The 21,570-nt window shown below is 39.7% G+C and overlaps 1 protein-coding gene across 2 annotated transcripts; it reads left to right on the plus strand.

Annotated features, from left to right (window-relative positions):
* The first annotated feature begins 7,303 nt into the window (after positions 1–7,303).
* Positions 7,304–21,346, plus strand: LOC106565368 (myosin heavy chain, fast skeletal muscle). 2 transcript variants are annotated; one of them, XM_014132388.2, is made up of 41 exons: positions 7,304–7,330; positions 7,719–7,777; positions 8,098–8,310; positions 8,500–8,643; positions 8,733–8,889; positions 8,982–9,009; positions 9,185–9,305; positions 9,416–9,508; positions 9,596–9,659; positions 9,747–9,845; positions 9,972–10,075; positions 10,363–10,501; positions 10,681–10,799; positions 10,909–11,058; positions 11,234–11,404; positions 11,490–11,802; positions 12,141–12,211; positions 12,522–12,609; positions 12,731–12,848; positions 12,983–13,106; positions 13,224–13,360; positions 13,452–13,707; positions 13,807–14,049; positions 14,143–14,319; positions 14,420–14,565; positions 14,655–14,745; positions 14,858–15,247; positions 15,351–15,477; positions 15,564–15,682; positions 15,790–15,986; positions 16,069–16,252; positions 16,339–16,504; positions 16,614–16,738; positions 16,844–17,152; positions 17,244–17,447; positions 17,540–17,665; positions 17,871–18,041; positions 18,136–18,240; positions 18,341–18,436; positions 19,235–19,369; positions 21,230–21,346. In XM_014132388.2, the coding sequence occupies exons 3-41, from the start codon at positions 8,107–8,109 to the stop codon at positions 21,248–21,250; spliced, it is 5,832 nt and encodes a 1,943-aa protein (XP_013987863.2). In that variant the 5' UTR covers positions 7,304–7,330; positions 7,719–7,777; positions 8,098–8,106; the 3' UTR covers positions 21,251–21,346. The 2 variants fall into 2 exon arrangements, with proteins under 2 accessions (XP_013987863.2, XP_045547516.1); XM_045691560.1 differs by lacking the exon at positions 7,304–7,330 and having other exon boundaries at positions 7,761–7,777; positions 8,096–8,310.
* Positions 21,347–21,570: the final 224 nt, after the last annotated feature.

A 21,570-nucleotide genomic window follows, 5' to 3' on the forward strand; every position in this document is an offset into this window, starting at 1 on the left:
TCTCTCTCAGTCTCTCTCCCTCCTCTCTCACTCCCCCCTCTCTCTCTCTTTCTCTCACTCCCCCCTGCTCTCTAGCTCTCGCTCCTTTGGACCAACAAATATGTACTTCACATTGCAGGGAAGATCAGCTGTTTACGTTCGCTATCAAGTTGGAACAGAGCTATTAAAGTAAAAAAAAAAAAATGGCTTACAGTTAATATTTTGCTGGGATTCTATTACAAAAATATTATATTTTATTACAACTATATTTCAGTGAAAGAACTGCTCTTTTAGCTTTGGTGTTTTTCTTAGCATGTCAAACTGGTTAACCTCAAGGTTAAAACAGCTCCTCGAATATATAGTTACAGTTCAAAAAACAAAATTACCAGGAGAAACAACAATTCACATACTTCCCAACCCAAAATGTGCAGCCATAACTGAGTTTGAGCATAGGGTGTTCTACACCTGGTTAGTGAAAGGTACCTCAAACTTACGTTACAGTGAGGCTCAATGTATTAGGCAATCCCAATCGTGGGTGAGCATGAAAGAGCAAGATGCTTGCCTTCTCCTATTAAGAACATAAAGTGAAACTTTTTTTATTGTGACTTTGTGCTATGTGGGATGAGTGCACAATACTTTTTTTACACATTTGTTTATTTTTTATTTCACCTTTATTTAACCAGGTAGGCAAGTTGAGAACAAGTTCTCATTTACAACTGCGACCTGGCCAAGATAAAGCAAAGCAGTTTGACACATATAACAACACAGAGTTACACATGGAGTAAAACAAACATACAGTCAATAATACAGTAGAAAAATAAGTCTATATACAATGTGAGCAAATGAGGTGAGATAAGGGAGGTAAAGGCAATAAATAGGCCATGGTGGCGAAGTAAATACAATATAGCAATTAAAACACTGGAATGATAGATTTCACAGTAGATGAGTGTGCAAAGTAGAAATACTGGGGTGCAAAGTAGCAAAATAAATAAATAAATACAGTAGGGGAAGAGGTAATTGTTTGGGCTATTTATAGATGAGCTATGTACAGGTGCAGTGATCTGTGAGCATGATCCTATTTTGGAAAAAGCTAAAGTGCAACAGTGTTATACATCTTAGCTTAAATTCCCATCAATTGTTCTCTTTTTCAAATACTTGGACTGGAGTTAAGCAGTATCTAAGTGTGTGGAAAAGTTCAGGCCTGGTTAAACATGGGGAAATAGATTGAGATAGTATTGTATCAATATTCCAGGTGCATGAGCTTGAGAGTGGCATATCCCAGGAGGAGCAGGCCAACACTCTCCTGTCCAGGAACAGGAAGGTGCTGCATGAGCTGCAGGAAGCTTGGGAGCATGCCGACATAGCTTTGTCTCAGGTCAACAAGCCGAGGGTAAAGAGCCGTGACCCTGGAAATGAGAAGTGTAAGGTTCTCTATTTATTTTCTTAGTCAACCTTGTGTTCTGTTTTGTTGTGTTCTTGAACGTTGCCCTGTTTTTTTGTGTTCTTGAACGTAGCCCTGTTTCTTTGTGTTCTTGAACGTAGCCCTGTCTTTCATTTTTGTTCATTGATTTCACCTGTGTTCGTTACCTACCTGGTCTCATCAGCTCATTATTTATTTCAGTTCATTCCGTTGGTGCCTTTGAGGTATTGTTCGTTTTGACTCTACTAAGCCTTTTCCTAGCTTGTTTGTGAGAACCAGTTATAGCCTTCAGTCCTAGTTTTGATTGACCTGCCTGTTTGCCTACCTGTGTATGACCATTGCCTGCCGGTGACCACGATTCCTGCCTTCTGCGAAGGTGAAATAAACACCTGCCGCACTCTGCGTGTGAATCTACACCTTTTTCTCCCTGAGTATTCATTACAAGAAGACACTTCTATGGGGCGTCAAAACATATTCCTATAACTGATTCACTCAATAGAACGAGAATGTAATTTATATTCTGTGATTCATATTTTATTCTAACAGGTTAATCCCATTGATATGAATACTGTATCTATACCTTTAATTGAAATCATTATAGACAAATCACATGTTAGAAGCAAGCCACATTTTATTAGTAAATAGATGTGATATTTGATATTTTATAGGGCAAGGAAGCAGCTGAATAGGAGATGTGAAACAGATGAGACACACTTCTAGGCAGTCATACAATGTGATCTTCTTGTGAAATGTCAACATTGATCTCTTAAAGTCTGCCTTCAGAAAGTATTCAGACCCCTTGACTTTTCCACATTTTGTTACGTTACAGACTTATTCTAAAATTGATTAAATTGTTTTTTTCCCCTTATCAGTCTACACACAATACCACATAAAGACACAGCAAAAATAGCTTTCCAGAATAAAAACATTTTATTACAAATAAACTGAAATATCACATGTACATAAGTATTTAGACCCATTACTCAGTACTTTGTTGAAGCACCTTTGGTAGCGATTACAACCTTGAGTCTTCTTGGGTATGACGCTACAAGCTTGGCACAACTGTATTTGGGGAGTTTCTCCCATTCTTCTCTGCAGATCCTCTTACGCTCTGTCAGGTTGGATGGGGAGCATCACTGCACAGCTATTTTCAGGTCTCTCCAGAGATGTTCAATCTGGGCTCTAGCTGGGGCGCTCAAGGACATTCAGAGACTTGTCCCGAAGCCACTCCTGCGTTGGCTGCGTGTCTTGGCTGTGTGCTTAAGGTCGTTGTCCTGTTGGAAGGTGAACCTTCGCCCCAGTCTGAGGTCCTGAGCGCTCTGGAGCAGGTTTTCATCAAGGATCGCTCTGTACTTTACTCTGTTCATCTTTCCCACGATCCTAACTAGTCTCCCAGTCCCTGCCGCTTAAAAACATCCCCATAGCATGATGCTGCCACCACCATGCTTCACTGTAGGGATGGTGCCAGGTTTCCTCCAGACGTGGCGCTTGGGATTCAGGCCAGAGTTCAATCTTGGTTTCATCAGACCAGAGAGTCTTGTTTCTCATAGTCTGTGAGTCTTTAGGTGCCTTTTGGCAAACTCCAAGCAGGCTGTCATGTGCCTTTTACTGAGGAGTGGCTTCCGTCTGTCCACTCTACCATAAAGGCCTGATTGGTGGAGTGCTGCAGAGATGGTTGTCCTTCTAGAAGTTTCTCTCACAGAGTAACTCTAGAGCTCTTTCAGTGACCATCCGGTTCTTGGTCACCTCCCTGACCAAGGTCCTTTTCCCCCGATTGCTCAGTTTGGCCGGGCAGCCAGCTCTTGGAAGAACCTTGGTGGTTCCAAACTTATTCCATTTAAGAATGATGGAGGCCACTGTGTTCTTGGGGACCTTCAGTGCTGCAAAAATGTTTTGGTACACTTCCCCAGATCTGTGCCTTGACACAATCCTATCTCAGAGCTCTACGGACAATTCCTTTGACCTCATGGCTTGGTCTTTGCTCTGACATGCACTTTCAGCTGTAGGACCTTATATAGACAAGTGTGTGCTTTTCCATATCATGTCCAATCAATTGAATTTACCACAGGTGGACTCCAATTAAGTTGTAGAAACAGCTCAAGAATGAATAATGGTAACAGGATGCACCTGAGCTTAATTTCGAGTCTCATAGCAAAGGATCTGAATACTTATGTAAATAAGGTCTTTCTGTTTATTAATTTTAATACATTTACTAAATTGTCAAAAAAAACTGTTTTCACTTTGTCATTATGAGGTATTATGTATAGATTGCTGAGGATTTGTATTTATTTATTTAATCCATTATAGAATAAGGCTGTAACGTAACAAAACGTGGAAAAAGTCAAGGGGTCTGAATACTTTCCGAAAGCACTGTATCACAAGGTGGAAGGTGACAGGTTCTAGGTCTGGGTTATGCAGGCAGAGTAAAGCAGAGGCAGACAACGAAGGAAGCGTTTCTAACATTTATTTAAATGCATCATTTTCCATTTCAAACACATTCCAGTTTCTAATTTCCATTCAATTGCTTTGTTTTACATATAGTACAAATCATTTATTTTACGTTTACTCTAAAACCATGCCAGTTAAAATCATCATACAAACCAAAATAAGGAAAACAAAGTGGCACAGGAACTGGTGCAGCCCGGGAGGCAGGCATCCATTTTGTTAAGACTTCAATTTCATCTTAAATAACCTCCGTTAGCCATGTACTCACCAAACAAAGCCAAACATGCCCTAGAAAAACCTGGGCTCCACCACGCCTCCGGACTGCATTCACCTCCTGTGGGCGGCCACCTAGAACACAAAAACAATCCAAGTCACATGACTCAATTCTTCGTCTAGATTGCATGCAAACACGTGACAGCTGTGACATATGCCTTTGTCAGCATATTGTTGCTATACTATATTGTTGACTTGAACAATATAAAATTCTGAAAAGAGAGGTGTCTTGAATGACCAATGACCACTGAAGCTACACCTTAACTATTATGTTTTGTACATCTCACGTCATGAAACACTATAAACTGGTACTACTATTGCATATGAAGTATTTTAAATTGCTAAATAAAAATAGCACTCTTGGGGCTCGCAAGGATCTATGAAATCTTCTGGACATTATTAAGTCTTAATCATAATGCCACACCTAATATTACTCAGAAGACAAATTTAGCCCGCCATGAGTCCATGTGATTCCCTGTTGGCTACATATGAAATGATTACAAAGTAGCTAATGTGCAAAGAAATCATGGTTCACCACTTGCTCAAAATAGGTCTTTGACCTGCTAACAGTCCTTGATCTAAATCCACAGAAGTGTCTAAGGCTTATATTGCTGTAATGAACTATTCAAGTCGAATTTGTAAACCCCACTCTGAATTTGCAATGCCCCATGTTCGCTCCCGAGAATCGTTTTATTTTATCTGGCTTGATATCTACAATGTGACCAATATGGTTATGTTTGATTCATTAACTCACCAGGTCTTAATGTCTTCAGCACCAAAAACCCTTCTCCCCACACGTTAGCATTTACCTGCAGAAAGAGAAGCAAATAGCATAAACTACCCAACCTTGGAGTCTGTACCGTGCTTTCTCTCTCACTGCCACAACTCCCCCACGCGCACACACACACACACACACACACACACACACACACACACACACACACACACACACACACACACACACACACACACACACACACACACACACACACACACACACACACACACACACACACACAGGCGACTGCAGCTGTGGGCTAAGGCTGCTTTGAGCTGACAGATTTGATAATGTAAGAAATATCAGCTGCTGGCTTTAGCTGCCATATGACCTCTGGCATGTTTGAATAGCTTTGTCATAGAGTCAATATAACAATGGACACACTGTTAACACAGTGTTAGCGAATACTTTTTTCTTATTATTCTGGTCAGTTATGTGTTTGTAGTAGAAAATGCAAACGCTATATTATGTTTAACATGTTAATAATACATCATGTATTTGATTCATGTTAGGCCTATATTAATAAGCTAATAAATAATGAATATGTTTTATTATTAAATAATTAAGACGTTACATTTTTATCATAATCATTGCTATGCATTAGCAGTATGTAAACTCTGCCCTTTAAAAACTCTGCCCCACATTTTCAAAAGGCATGCACTTTGATTCATGTGCTTACAGTGCAAATAACATTCAAATGAAATATATAATTGAAATGTGTTCCATAATCACAAATACAGGTTCATCTGCACACCACTATGAACATAAATAAACCAATCATAAACAATCATTGAAATAATTGCCTCCTTCCAAGTGTCAAGGTAAATAAATGAATCTTACACTGAGTATAGAAAATATTAGGAACACCTTTCCATGACATAGACTGACCAGGTGAATCCAGGTGAAAGCTATGATCCCTTATTGATGTCACCTGGTAAATCCACTTCAATCAGTGTAGCTGAAGGGGAGGAGACAGGTGAAAGAGGGATTTTTAAGCCTTGAGATAACAGACATGGATTGTGTATGTGTGCCATTCAGAGGGTGAATGGGCAAGACAAAAGATTTAAGTGCCTTTGAACGGGGTATGGTAGTAGGTGTTCCTAATATTTGGTATACTCAGTGTATATTCAAATTTTACAAAAGTGAATTGTTTGAATGACAATATCTATAAAAATATGTATATTTTTCTGAACCTGAAGTGGCTACAGAGCAAATCTGAGTGTGTCAAATCAAATCATATCAAATCACATTTTATTTGTCACATGCACCGAATACAACAGGTGAATACAGTGAAATGCTTACTTACAAGCCCTAACCAACAATGCAGTTTAAAAAATGGTATTAAAAAATACCTAAAAAAAAAACATGAATAAGAAATAAAAGTAAAGAATTATTGAAGAGTGTGAGCCTACATTAAGGTTCTCCACAGTTAAATTGTCAACAATCTCAAAAGTGTCTGCGTGAATGAGCAAGAGGCTATATTTATTTTAAGTCCTAATAAGAACCTAAGGGGAAGCCAAAGATATTGTGTATCACATTTGTATCGCAACTTTATCACACGTGGGACCACTAAAGAATACTTAAGACACTGTCCCCATTTGGAAATAGCGTATCATATGAGAGCATATTGGCATCAGATGATCTCAGGAGACCTTTGGAACAATGTCTTCCGTAAAGGTCAGTTTGTGATGATTCTTTGGGTATTCCGTTTATACCCAGTGAAAACTACTACTTATTGGAGACGTGTATTTGATTCAAGGTACTTTATTCACAATCAACTGGAAAAACAATCAAGCTTCTTATTTTGTTGTCAGATATGCACAATCCCATCTTTTCAAATACCGTCAACTATTCAATTTAAGTGAACAGACCTCCGGCTGTTACGGCACTTAACATGTGGCACCATTCTTACGTCGGTGAGAGACAAAACAACCACAGCTGAGATGAGACCTTTTGGTATCTATCCTTATCCTGTCCATTGTGATGTTTAGCAAACATTTTAACATGATTACAATTCAACACTGTCGTATCACTAGAGATGAGGGTCAGACAAATGACAGTCTGCACCAATTTGACAAGTTTTGACACGTGTAAGACCTTCAGATATCCTCCACAACACCCTCTTAGCAAATCCCATTCATCACTACGTGCATCATTAGAAAACAGGCTTACAATTGTATCCAAAATGATTTAGGAATATAATTTGCTTATGTTGCACAGGTTCTAGACAACGCTGTTAACACTATTAGTTCCTGTATAAACAGTGACAGGACAAGTAAGGATGCTGAAGTGAGAAGGGCAGACGTACATGACCAAATAAAGAAAAAGTACACGTCCCAAAAGGGAGGGCTGCTTCTGCTCAGTGAACACACATCTCCCTATAAAAGAAGCCATCTATGACCACCCTTGGACTGACTGAAGGCCACCCAGCAAAGGTGAGTAAGTGCCACAGCTCTCACAAAGATTTACTAGTGGCCAGAGAGATGCTTATTTGCTCCTTTGGAGATACATTCTTGTCTGGTTTACTTATGGGAAAAAACTCCTGCAGTCACAGATGACAACATTTTGTACTATTTTCAATTGTGCATATTTACATTTGACATTTTTGTTATTTAGCAGACACTCTTTTGCAGAGTGACTTACAGTTAGTGCATTCATCTAAAGATAGCTAGGTGAGACACCAACACATCACAATCGTATCAGGTACATTTTCCACCAGCAAAGTATTTATCAGCAAAGTCAGTGCTAGAAGGGAAAGACAAGTGCTTTAAAATACATATATAATAACTGTATTGAAAACTGACAAAACTGTTTCTTTTCAAGTATCAACATCTTACCAACTTGGTCCCAGCAATATCCTACGAACTTGGGCAAAAAAAGAGGTACATTGTGTTAACTGTATCTGGCATGTACAATGTTAGTATGGGGAAACACTGACTGGGGAGCACTTCAATTGCTTAATACAAAATATAGCCTTTACCAAGATAAGTCAAAGGAAGATGCTTAAGCTAGATCTTGTTGATAAAATTGTATAAAGAGTTCATCACATACAGTAAAGGTTTTCAGAGAAATGTTGTGTAAGTAAGAACATGGGACATTATCACCAAGATCTAAAAATCATTCAGATTCTTGTTTGTGGAAGATAAAGATTAGCATTGGCATTTGTCATGGTAGATAAAATAACTCTTTCTTTTCTTGGCAGAGGGTAATCATGAGCACCGATGCAGAGATGGCGGCATTTGGCCCGGCGGCCATCTACCTCCGAAAGCCAGAAAGAGAGAGGATTGCATCCCAGGCCGCTCCCTTTGATGCCAAAACAGCTTTCTTTGTGGTTGAGCCCAAAGAGATGTACCTCAAAGGAGTTCTCCAGAGTAAAGAGGGTGGAAAAGCCACTGTCAAAACACTGTGTAACAAAGTAAGAGATGTCTACAACAGTGAGAATTCTGTAGGACGGAAAATATGACAGTGAAAAATATTTTGACATATTCTAATGCGGTGATGGCTATGCTGTTTTCTAAGCTCAAACCTGTGATATGAGTTAATTAAAACCATTATCTAATTGTTTGAGTAACCAGTCATTTACAAAATGTTATTCCTGTCACAGGTTCTCACTGTGAAGGAGGATGATATCCACCCCATGAACCCTCCAAAGTACGACAAAATTGAGGACATGGCCATGATGACCCACCTCAATGAGGCCACAGTGTTGTATAACCTCAAAGAGCGTTACGCAGCATGGATGATCTACGTGAGTTTAAATGAAAGATAATCTAGCGGTCAAGACATGAATCAATGGAGAGTTGAAATGTTAACCAACATTATTCCCCTCTATTACAGACCTACTCTGGGCTGTTCTGCGTCACTGTGAACCCCTACAAGTGGCTCCCAGTGTACGACTCTGTCGTTGTGAATGCTTACAGAGGCAAAAAGAGAATTGAAGCCCCACCCCACATCTTCTCCATCTCTGATAATGCCTATCAGTTCATGCTCACTGGTACACAAATACCCATGCTACTAAAATGACTTAATGTATAGAATTGCACAATATGTTTGTAACTTATTCACACATGCCTTTCCGTTTTTCAGACCATGAGAACCAGTCAATTCTGATCACGTAAGTCCAAATCAATGAGTAAATGAGGGTAAGATTATGGTTAAAAAACACAATCAACTTGCTCACTGATGGATGTTCAGTAAGTAATAATGAGGTTTAGTAAAAAAAATTAAAGTAAGTGAGATTATTGAAAAGAAGAATGATAGGAGTTTAACTAATCTCTGTCTACCCCCAGTGGAGAATCCGGTGCAGGAAAGACTGTGAACACCAAACGTGTCATCCAGTACTTTGCGACAATCGCAGTGGCTGGAGGAAAGAAGGAACAAACAGCAGCTGCTACTTCTGGGAAAATAAAGGTCAGAAACATTACTGTAGCCTAACATATCTAGTATAAATGGGTTGTATGCATCGAAGATCCAGTATGAAGGCATCATCAAAACATGACTAAATGTGATGATATCTCTAGGGGTCGCTGGAGGATCAAATCATTGCAGCCAACCCCCTACTGGAGGCTTATGGTAATGCCAAGACCGTGAGAAATGACAACTCCTCACGCTTTGTAAGTATAAAAAATGCATTTTTGTATTTGTGAGCTTTCTTGGTTTTGAAGGGTTGTATACTGATGGATATCTAACGAACCTTTTAGGGTAAGTTCATCAGAATCCATTTTGGAACAACTGGAAAGTTGGCCTCTGCTGATATTGAAACATGTAAGTGCTTCATGATCAGTGTATCTTTATCCAGTTGTGATTGACAAATGTAAAAGACTCCTGCTCATACTAAAACGTATGCTTCAGATCTGCTGGAGAAGTCTAGAGTGACATTCCAGCTGTCTGCTGAGAGAAGCTACCACATCTTCTATCAGCTCATGACTGGACACCAGCCACAATTGCTGGGTGAGAGACGAATACAGAAATATGACATGGAATGCATAAGGTCAACAGTAAATACATTATACATTAGTAATAGTAACTGTGCGAAATAGTTTTTTTCTAATTATTGTATTCATTATTGTATTCCAGAGGCACTTCTGATCACCACCAACCCCTATGACTATCCCATAATCAGTCACGGTGAAATCGCTGTCAAAAGTATTGATGATACAGAAGAGTTCATCGCCACCGATGTAAGTTAAAAAAAATATTGTATGATATAACAGAATATTAGAAGCCAACGTTTCTCTAAAAAACATTAACACGTCTAAAAAGTAATTAAAAAGCAACTTGTATAATGACTGTATGCCTTCGAAAACACATGTTAACTGATATCGTAGCTTATATTTTAATAAAGCATGACAGTCAGTTACATTGCATTCCATCAAGATTCCATTAAACTTTTCCAGAGAACATTTGAACAATCTGTATCATTGTGTTACTGAAAACATTAATCAAACATTTCTTAAAATCTCCATAGACGGCCATTGACATTTTAGGCTTCACTGCTGAGGAGAAGATTGGCATCTACAAGCTGACTGGTTCTGTGATGCATCATGGGGCAATGAAGTTCAAGCAGAAGCAGCGTGAGGAGCAGGCTGAGCCTGATGGCACTGAGGGTAAATATCAGAATAAAATTATAAAATTCAATGGACAACTAACCTACCTTATCTCTTGCCATATCAACTGTACTCAACTGTTCTTCCAGCCTAATTTATATAGCCTAACTTACAGGTTTAAACAATGTATCAACAAAAAAATAATGTTTAAAGAGCATAACATTTTCTCTCCTAACCAGAGGCTGATAAAATCTCCTACCTCATGGGCCTGAACTCCGCTGACTTGCTCAAAGCTCTGTGCTACCCCAGAGTGAAGGTCGGGAATGAGATGGTGACCAAGGGGCAGACTGTACCACAGGTAGAATCTTTTAGATTATTTTCAATTATTGTACACAAGGAAGATTTGCAAAACGTAAAATGAATGTGAATTTTATGCAGGATAAAAAAACAAACATTTTTTTCTGTAGGTGAACAATTCAACTATGGCCCTCTGTAAATCTGTCTATGAGAAAATGTTCTTGTGGATGGTCGTCCGTATCAATGAGATGTTAGACACAAAGCAGTCCAGACAATTCTTCATTGGTGTGCTGGACATCGCTGGATTTGAAATCTTTGATGTGAGTATTTGTATACCGTAAATTCAGCACGTTGCTGTTCAGCTTATCCTGCTGCTTGAAAACAATTTAACCAAGAGTAGATATTATGGCTGTACAATATCTACTGATCAAAATATGAACTAGCAGTCATGTTGGGTAACTCTTGACTTTCAACGTTTCTGTATTTAAAAATTAGTACAACAGCTTGGAGCAACTTTGCATCAACTTCACCAATGAGAAACTACAACAGTTCTTCAACCACCACATGTTTGTACTGGAACAAGAAGAGTACAAGAAAGAGGGAATTGAATGGGCGTTCATTGACTTTGGTATGGACTTGGCTGCCTGCATTGAGCTTATTGAGAAGGTAGGTGAAATCTTAAGAAAGCAGACAATACAATAACAGACATGTCTGCTTATCAGTGTAATATTTCCCGTCTTGTCACCCACAGCCAATGGGCATCTTCTCCATCCTTGAAGAGGAGTGCATGTTCCCCAAGGCTTCAGACACTACCTTCAAGAGCAAGCTGTATGACCAGCATATTGGTAAAACCAAAGCGTTTGAGAAGCCTAAACCTGGGAAAGGCAAGGCTGAGGCCCACTTTGCCCTGGTACACTATGCCGGTACTGTGGACTACAATGTCACAGGCTGGCTGGACAAGAACAAGGACCCCCTGAATGACTCCGTTGTGCAACTGTACCAGAAGTCATCAGTCAAACTGTTGGCTATGCTGTATGTAGGAGCAGCAGCTTCACAAGCAGACGGTACATCCCATAGTATCTAGAATTGCTCATACTACAAGATGAGACTATATCTACCCCTTCCCTTGTTATATAGTTTATGATTATAAATGCATTGCGGTTGAAGTGGTCATTTGAGTTAAACTGATGGCATTTGTATTACTGGAAATCTCAGTACACTGGATTTAATTATGATTATATGCATATATATATATATATATATATATACACAATACAGTATTATTTAATGACCCACTGTATATAATGTACATTTGTGAGTCAATATTAGTGTTCAGGCAGGGAAATCATGTAAAAATCTAATTGGAATAAGAATATAACTGGCCTTACACATTTGTAAACAGATGCAGCAAGAGGAGGAGGAGGCAAGAAGAAGAAGGGTGGTTCCTTCCAGACTGTGTCTGCTCTGTTCAGGGTATCTAAATGTATATTATCCTTTATTACGATGATGCACTACTGTGCATTACTTTGTCAAATGTAAATTGTGGGGGCTAATAGGTAATTATCATTTGTATTTCATTTTTTGGTTATGATAAGGTAAAACAGGTGTACTGTATAACATCTCTTTAAGTTGTTCATAATTGATATTCTTTAAAATCCATAGATATATTTCATTAATTAAAATGACTGGACATCTTACAGAATGTGGCTTGAAATGTAAAAGTGTCAAACATAACTTTATTTATTATTGAATCTCACAACTCACACATTTTCCAATCCCACAGGAGAATTTGGGCAAGCTGATGACCAACTTGAGGAGTACCCATCCTCACTTTGTGCGATGTTTGATTCCCAATGAGTCAAAGACACCAGGTCAGGGCTCATTGTCAATTATTTGAATAATTGTTTATAAAGATTCTGAGAAAATAAGGCTCCTTTATTGTACAGGTTAACTTGAGGAAAGTCGTAGAACATTCTACTTTCTTGTCGTTAGGTCTGATGGAGAACTTCCTGGTCATCCACCAGCTGAGGTGTAATGGTGTACTGGAAGGCATCAGAATCTGCAGAAAGGGCTTCCCCAGCAGAATCCAATATGGTGACTTCAAGCAGAGGTAATTCATGTTCAGTAAGGGAAAATGCCAACAAGATTTTCAAGTACTTCTTTCATAGGCATGATCACATCAAATACAAATTTATTTGGTGTTGTATTTTTTTTTTTATATATATCTCTTAATCATAATTTCAGATACAGAGTATTGAACGCAAGTGTCATCCCTGATGGACAATTTATTGACAACAAGAAGGCTTCAGAGAAGCTCCTGGGATCAATAGATGTTGACAAGAGTCAGTACAAGTTTGGGCACACCAAGGTAGAGAAATAGACAGCTCCATCCCTTTTCCCACAAAAAAAACCGTTGAGCTCAATTAAAAAAAAAATTGTAGTTCTATATTTTCTATAAATATAATCAAGATACATATTCCTATAGGTGTTCTTCAAAGCTGGTCTGTTGGGTACTCTGGAGGAGATGCGAGATGAGAAACTGGCTACTCTGGTGACAATGACTCAGGCCCTCTGCAGAGGTTACGTCATGAGGAAAGAGTTTGTCAAGATGATGGCGAGACGGTAGCTACACTATTTTAAAGAGTACATGTTATATTGAGCCAGTGAAGAGAATCCCCCCCAAACCTATTTATTTTATGATTATTATTTACAGAGAAGCAATTTACTCCATCCAATACAACATCCGCTCATTTATGAATGTGAAACACTGGCCATGGATGAAGCTGTACTTCAAGATCAAGCCTCTTTTAAAATCAGCAGAAACTGAAAAAGAGATGGCTGCAATGAAGGAAAACTTTGAGAAAATGAAGGAGGATCTGGCCAAGGCATTGGCCAAGATAAAAGGGCTTGAGGAGAAAATTGTTTCTCTGTTGCAGGAAAATAATGATCTGCAGCTACAGATAGCAGCGGTAAGTTAATAAATTGCCTGTTTAATACAATTCTTGTTCACGTCATTTTATTGGCCTTTGATTTCCAGTGTTGCTTCATTTACGTTGTATCTGTTGTAGGAAGAGAACACTCTCTGTGATGCTGAGGAAAGATGTGAGGGACTCATCAAGAGTAAGATCCAGATGGAAGCCAAACTCAAAGAGACATTTGAGCGGCTGGAGGATGAGGAGGAGCTCAATGCTGAACTGACTGCCAAGAAAAGGAAACTGGAGGACGAGTGCTCTGAGCTGAAGAAAGACATTGATGACTTGGAGCTCACCTTGGCCAAAGTGGAAAAGGAGAAACATGCCACTGAAAATAAGGTTTACCATTTATTATAAGCCACGATGTTTTTTATTCATTTTAAATGTAAAAGACAGAGCATTGATGATTTGATATTAAATCATTCAATTTAGGTTAAAAACCTGACAGAGGAGATGTCTTCTCAAGATGAGAGCCTTATCAAGTTGACGAAGGAGAAGAAAGCCCTCCAAGAGGTGCACCAGCAAGTCCTTGATGATCTCCAGGCTGAGGAAGACAAAGTCAACAATCTGACCAAAGCCAAGACCAAGCTTGAACAGCAAGTTGATGATGTAAGAGATGTGACAACATTAAAACAGCTTAATATTACCATCAAAGGAAATACAATAAATTGTTAACCGAAAATTGTGAAACTGTTCTTGTGTGGTCTAGTTGGAGGGTTCCCTTGAGCAAGAAAAGAAGGTCCGCATGGACCTTGAGCGAGCCAAGAGGAAGCTTGAAGGAGATCTGAAACTGGCCCTGGAGTCCTTGATGGACCTGGAGAATGACAAGCAGCAGTCTGATGAGAAGATCAAGAAGTACTTTTAAAATCTAAACAGTTGTTGAACCATTCTCTCAGAACTGATTGCCTGATATATCTTTTAATATATACATTTTATTTCAACAGGAAGGACTTTGAGACAAGCCAACTTCTCAGCAAAATTGAAGATGAACAGGCATTGGGTGCTCAGCTTCAGAAGAAAATCAAAGAACTCCAGGTGAACTGTCGGTTCAATATACCACACTGAATAAGATTCATGAGATAGATTCACTATCTTCCGAATTGCATGTTTTAAGCAAATAAACATTTAAATCCATTATATATTTCAGGCCCGTATTGAAGAGCTGGAAGAGGAGATTGAGGCTGAACGTGCTGCTCGGGCCAAGGTTGAGAAGCAGAGGTCTGATCTCTCCAGGGAACTTGAGGAGATCAGTGAAAGGCTTGAAGAAGCTGGAGGTGCAACATCTGTCCAGATTGAGATGAGTAAGAAGCGTGAGGCTGAGTTCCAGAAGCTGCGTCGTGATCTTGAAGAGTCCACCCTGCAGCATGAGGCCACCGCTGCTGCACTCCGTAGGAAGCAGGCCGACACTGTGGCAGAACTAGGAGAACAAATAGACAACCTCCAGCGTGTCAAGCAGAAGCTGGAGAAGGAGAAGAGTGAATACAAAATGGAGATTGATGACCTCTCCAGCAACATGGAAGCTATCGCCAAGGCAAAGGTGGGAGATGATGTGGTTGACAGAATATATATAAACAAATTATAAATACACTTATCGAAAAGCATGAAAAATTGCTCGATAACCTGTTGAACATTGTTGATAGGGTAATCTAGAGAAAATGTGCCGAAGCCTTGAGGATCAACTGAGTGAATTGAAGACAAAGAATGATGAGCATGTCCGCCAACTTAATGACATAAATGTTCAGAGAGCAAGGCTTCTGACTGAGAATGGTGAGTTTAAAATGAAAAGTTTGTATTTCTGTTTGTTTTCCATAATACCAAAAAAGCTAACTTCCAACTTTCTCTGTCTCAATCAGGTGAACTTGGTCGTCAGATGGAGGAGAAAGAATCTCTTGTTTCCCAGTTGACCAGGGCCAAGCAGACTTTCACACAGCAGATTGAGGATCTCAAAAGGCAGATTGAAGAGGAAGTGAAGGTTCAATGCCATCTTCTACTATACTGCATCTTTGTGATTCATATAAATGTTATATTTGGCTTAAGTGCTTAATTAGACTTTTTTTCCCCCATACTGTTGACCATTAGGCCAAAAATGCCCTAGCCCATGGTCTGCAGTCAGCCCGCCATGACTGTGATCTGCTTCGGGAGCAGTATGAGGAGGAGCAGGAGGCCAAGGCTGAACTGCAGCGAGCATTGTCCAAGGCCAACAGTGAGGTGGCTCAGTGGAGATCCAGATATGAAACTGATGCCATTCAGCGCACTGAGGAGCTTGAGGATGCCAAGTAATTGAAAAACATTCTACCACTCTTCATACTCACCAAAGTACCTACAACAGCTAAAATCTGAGTTTTTTTCTTTTGACAGGAAAAAGCTTACCCAGCGTCTGCAAGATGCACAGGAGGCTGTTGAAGCAACAAACGCCAAGTGTGCTTCTCTGGAGAAGACAAAGCAGAGACTCCTGGGTGAAGTGGAGGATCTCATGATTGATGTGGAGAGAGCTAACGCTTCAGCTGCCCAGCTTGACAAGAAGCAGAGGAACTTTGACAAGGTAATGTTTTGACAAAGATGTGAATGAAATACAGTAAAATCTATGCATTTAATCTTGTGTATTAATTTACTTAACTGTGTTTCCAGGTTCTGAGCGAGTGGAAGCAGAAGTACGAGGAGGGCCAGGCAGAGCTAGAGGGGTCTCTGAAAGAGGCTCGCTCTCTAAGCACTGAGCTGTTCAAGATGAAGAACTCCTATGAAGAAGCTTTGGACCACCTGGAGACACTGAAGAGAGAGAACAAGAACCTGCAACGTATGGGGAAATAAAAATAACGACAACAAAAAATGTCAGTGCACGGTATATGCTGTGTGGATACAAATCTACAATGTTGTTAATTTCTCTCCCCTTTTCATTTCAATAGATGAGATCTCTGACCTGACTGAACTGGTCGGTGAGTCTGGGAAGAGCATCCATGAGCTGGATAAGGCAAAGAAGACAGTGGAGAATGAGAAGGCAGAAATCCAGGCTGCGCTAGAGGAAGCAGAGGTATACCCCACAAAAGTTTTTATGTCAAAAAAGTGATCATGATGATATACATGTCATACCTTGATCCCTACATTACATTGGTCATAGCTCAATTCTATTATTTAGGGCACACTGGAACATGAGGAATCCAAGATTCTTCGTATACAGCTGGAGCTCAACCAGATCAAAGGTGAAGTTGACAGGAAGCTGGCAGAGAAGGATGAGGAGACAGAGCAGATCAAGAGGAACAGCCAGAGGATGATGGACTCCATGCAGAGCACTCTGGACTCTGAGATCAGGAGCAGGAATGATGCTATGCGAGTCAAGAAGAAGATGGAGGGAGACCTCAATGAGATGGAGATTCAGCTGAGCCATGCCAACCGCCAGGCTGCTGAAAGCCAGAAACAGCTGAGGAACGTCCAGGGAGCACTCAAGGTATATATATACTTTATTTTTGTATGGAGTCCCAAATGAATTGTTCTTTCTCTTTAGATGACGTTAGAATACATTTTCCTCTAAACCTCAGGATGCCCAACTGCAACTTGACGACGCCATCCGCGTTGCAGATGACATGAAGGAACAAGTAGCCATGGTGGAGCGCAGGAATAACCTGATGATGGCTGAGATTGAAGAACTGAGGGCTGCCCTGGAGCAGACAGAGAGAGGGCGCAAAGTGGCCGAGCAGGAGCTGGTTGATGCCAGTGAGCGTGTTGGACTGTTGCACTCTCAGGTACTTATAAAATATTAACTTTCTCTCAGTTACAAATCGGGAGAAGTACAATCAAGTTTTGGCATGTGTTTAAATGCCCCCCATTCATTCAGAATACCAGCCTCATCAACACTAAGAAGAAGCTGGAGGTTGACCTTACTCAGGTCCAAGGTGAAATGGAAGACACTGTCCAGGAGGCAAGAAACGCAGAAGAGAAGGCCAAGAAGGCCATCACTGATGTGAGTTTCATCTTCTGCCTTCTGTATCTATTTTGTTCAGATCCATTAGAAGTTTCTTGAGTAATAATGACAATATCTTAGAATGAAAGCAAAAATAGTTTGGACATTTCATTTACATACCCAATCAGCAAGTATTACATACTTTACCCTTTACAAGTACTGCAGAAGTGTTCATATAATCAATGTATACAACATATTACTCCAGGCTGCCATGATGGCAGAGGAGCTGAAGAAAGAGCAGGACACCAGCTCTCACCTGGAGAGGATGAAGAAGAACCTGGAGGTTACAGTCAAGGACCTGCAGCACCGCCTGGATGAGGCTGAGAACCTGGCCATGAAGGGCGGAAAAAAACAACTCCAGAAACTGGAGGCTAGGGTATGGACTATACATTATAGCATATAGGGATGTAGAGCAAGCTACATTATATATGAAACCTTAACTGATAAAAAATGGAACTCCTATATGTAAGGTTCGTGAACTGGAGAGTGAAGTTGATGCTGAACAGAAACGTGGAGTTGAAGCTATTAAAGGTGTTCGTAAATATGAGAGGAGAGTCAAGGAGCTCACCTACCAGGTACAACCATGAATCTTGATAATAAAAAAACAAATATTGTATACTGCAGTGGACCATTTGACAGGAAATGTCAAATGTCAATCTCTTGTAAACTGTGCAGACCGAAGAGGACAATAAAAATGTGAGCAGGCTGCAGGATCTGGTGGACAGGCTTCAGTTAAAAATGAAGGCCTACAAGAGAGCGGCTGAGGATGCTGTGAGTATGATACTCAATGACAGATTTTTAAAGTAATGGTGACATAATAAAAACAGAATTTTGCTACTTATTTAAAAATATTAAAACAAATGAATAACTAACTATATGTTAGGTACTTATACGTACTTGTTTCAAGGAATCCTTAATAAATCAAATTTGTTATTAGGTAATAATAATGTAACAGAGGAAGTTGTTACTAAGTAAAGCAGACTGTAGATAAAGTAAAGTAGTGATCCTGTGTGGCTCAGTCGGTAGACCATGTCGCTCGCAACGCGAAGGGTTGTGGGTTTGAACCTGCTGGGGCCACCCATACGTAAAATGTGGCCCCAGAAGATTCAATCCCACGACCCTTTGTGTTGCAAGCACCATGGTCTATTACCTAATAACAAACTTCATTTATAGATTGACTGTTAATTGCTTTGGATTAAAGCATCTGCTCAAAGGCATATATTATTATATTATAAATAGGCCTAGTAAATAATGATGGTTATAGGAAATATATTTTGTACATATAAAATCGTATCTAAGGTACAGCTTGCAGAAAAAAAGAAGCACAATATGAAATGGGATATGTAATACAACCCAAATTATATGAAACCTGAATAAAGTCAAAGAATCAAGTTTACTGAGACCTTTTACCCTGTAGTTGATTTCTGTTGTACTTTTGGTATGATCATTACTTCTTTATTTATAAGATTTTGATGATGATAAGGTAAACAATTCATAAGAAGTTTGAACTTTGCATGTTTTGCCAAATATGCAGCATCATTGTTGAAATGTGTATTTGCAATCCTACAGGAGGAGCAGTCCAACATTCACCTGTCCAGGTACAGGAAGGTGCAGCATGAACTGGAGGAAGCTCAGGAGCGTGCCGACATCTCTGAGTCCCAGGTCAACAAGTTGAGAGCCAAGAGCCGTGAAATTGGTAGCAAGGTACGATTACATTTAACGTTTATAAAAAATTGTGACGAAAAAATCGAATCACACAAAACAAGCATTTGTTGCAAAATCTTTATTACATTGTGCCAGTCCCGTAGTACACTTCAAGGAGAAGATATACAGTTGAAGTCGGAAGTTTACATACACCTTAGCCAATTACATTTAAACTCAGTTTTTCACAATTCCTGACATTTAATCCTCGTAAATAAAATCCCTGTCTTAGGTCAGTTAGGATCACCACTTTATTTTAAGAATTTGAAATGTCAGAATAATAGCAGAGAGAATGATTTATTTCAGCTTTTATTTTTTTTCATCACATTCCCAGTGGGTCAGATGTTTACATACACTCAATTAGTATTTGGTAGCATTGCCTTTAAATTGTTTAACTGGGTCAAACGTTTCGGGTAGCCTTCCGGAAGCTTCCCACAATAAGTTGGGTGAATTTTGGCACGTTCCTTCTGACAGTGCTGGTGTAACTGAGTCAGGTTTGTAAGCCTCCTTGCTCGCACATGCTTTTTCAGTTCTGCCCACAAATTTTGAGTTCAGGTCTTTGTTATGGCCACTCCGATACCTTGACTTTGTTGTCCTTAAGCCATTTTGCCACAACTTTGGAAGTATGCTTGGGTCATTGTCCATTTGGAAGACCCATTTGCGACCAAGTTTTAACTTCCTGACTGATGTCTTGAGATGTTGCTTCAATATATCCACATAATTTTCCTGCCTCATGATGCCATCTATTTTGTGAAGTGCACCAGTCCCTCCTGTAGCAAAGCACCCCCACAACATGATGCTGCCACCCCGTGCTTCACAGTTGGGATGGTGTTCTTCGGCATGCAAGCCTCGCCCTTGTTCCTCCAAACACAACAATGGTCATTATGGCCAAACAGTTCTATTTTGTTTCATCAGACCAGAGGACATTTCTCCAAAAAGTATGATCTTTGTCTCCGTGTGCAGTTGCAAACCGTAGTCTGGGCTTTTTTATGGCGGTTTTGGAGCAGTGGCTTCTTCCTTGCTGAGCGGCCTTTCAGGTTATGTCGATATAGGACTTGTTTTACTGTGGATATAGATACTTTTGTACCTGTTTCCTCCAGCATCTTCACAAGGTCCTTTGCTGTTGTTCTGGGACTGAGATGCACTTTTCGCACCAAAGTACGTTAATCTCTAGGAGACAGAACTTGTCTTCTTCCTGATGGGTACTGCGTGGTCCCATGGTGTTTATACTTGCATACTATTGTTTGTACAGATGAACGTGGTACCTTCAGGTGTTTGGAAATTACTCCCAAGGATGAACCAGCCATGTGGAGGTCTACCATTTTTTTACTGAGGTCTTGGTTGATTTCTTTTGATTTTCCTGTGATGTCAAGCAAAGAGGCACTGAGTTTGAAGGTAGGCCTCGAAATACATCCACAGGTATACCTCCAATTGACTCAAATGATGTCAATTAGCCTATCCGAAGCTTCTAAAACCATGACATCATTTTCTGGAATGTTCCAAGCTGTTTAAAGGCACAGTCAACTTAGTGTATGTAAACTTCTGACTCACTGGAATTGGTGTACAGTGAATTATAAATGAAATAATCTGTCTGTAAACAATTGTTGGAAAAATGTGTTGTGTCATGCACAAAGTAGATGTCCTAACCGACTTGCCAAAACTATAGTTTGTTAACAAGAAATTTGTGGAGTGGTTGAAAAACGAGTTTTAATGACTCCAACCTAAGTGTATGTAAACTTCCAACTTCAACTGTATACTGTAATACAATGCAATGCAGCAAATGGTAATATATAAGCTATGACAATCCCATTATAGTAAAGTATAAGCAAGACGTTTTTTTATTCTTTTCACATTCTTTTCCAGGGGAATGTGGCTGAAGAGTGAGGGACGAAGTCCAGATGAGACACATTATCAACAGGTCATACAATATGATTTTTGGTAAAATGTTCTCATGAATCAAAAATAAATCTGCAAACCATATCCATACCTTGTCAATTGTTTTCATAATTTATCATCGAAATGAATTGTGTCATACAACCACCTTCTTCCTCGGATATCACTGGTTGAACCACTAATACATGCCTGATGAGGTCGTATTCCTCCGAAACATCATCACACAGTTACATTAGTCAATGCATTATCACTGTTCCTGCTGCTGTATTGACATTTAATGAATAAAACTGTAGCTATTATTGTTTTTACTT

Source organism: Salmo salar, chromosome ssa12 (genome assembly GCF_905237065.1).
Source record: "Salmo salar chromosome ssa12, Ssal_v3.1, whole genome shotgun sequence".
NCBI classification, from domain to species: domain Eukaryota; kingdom Metazoa; phylum Chordata; class Actinopteri; order Salmoniformes; family Salmonidae; genus Salmo; species Salmo salar.

What these genes read in the sequence shown, in the direction of transcription:
- LOC106565368 (XM_014132388.2), top strand. Translation starts at nt 8,107, where the DNA reads ATGAGCACCGATGCAGAGATGGCGGCATTTGGCCCGGCGGCCATCTAC. An exon ending in TCTGATGAGAAGATCAAGAA is followed by an intron (nt 14,566 to 14,654) that starts GTACTTTTAAAA and finishes TTATTTCAACAG; the next exon opens with GAAGGACTTTGAGACAAGCC. An exon ending in AAGCTATCGCCAAGGCAAAG is followed by an intron (nt 15,248 to 15,350) that starts GTGGGAGATGAT and finishes CATTGTTGATAG; the next exon opens with GGTAATCTAGAGAAAATGTG.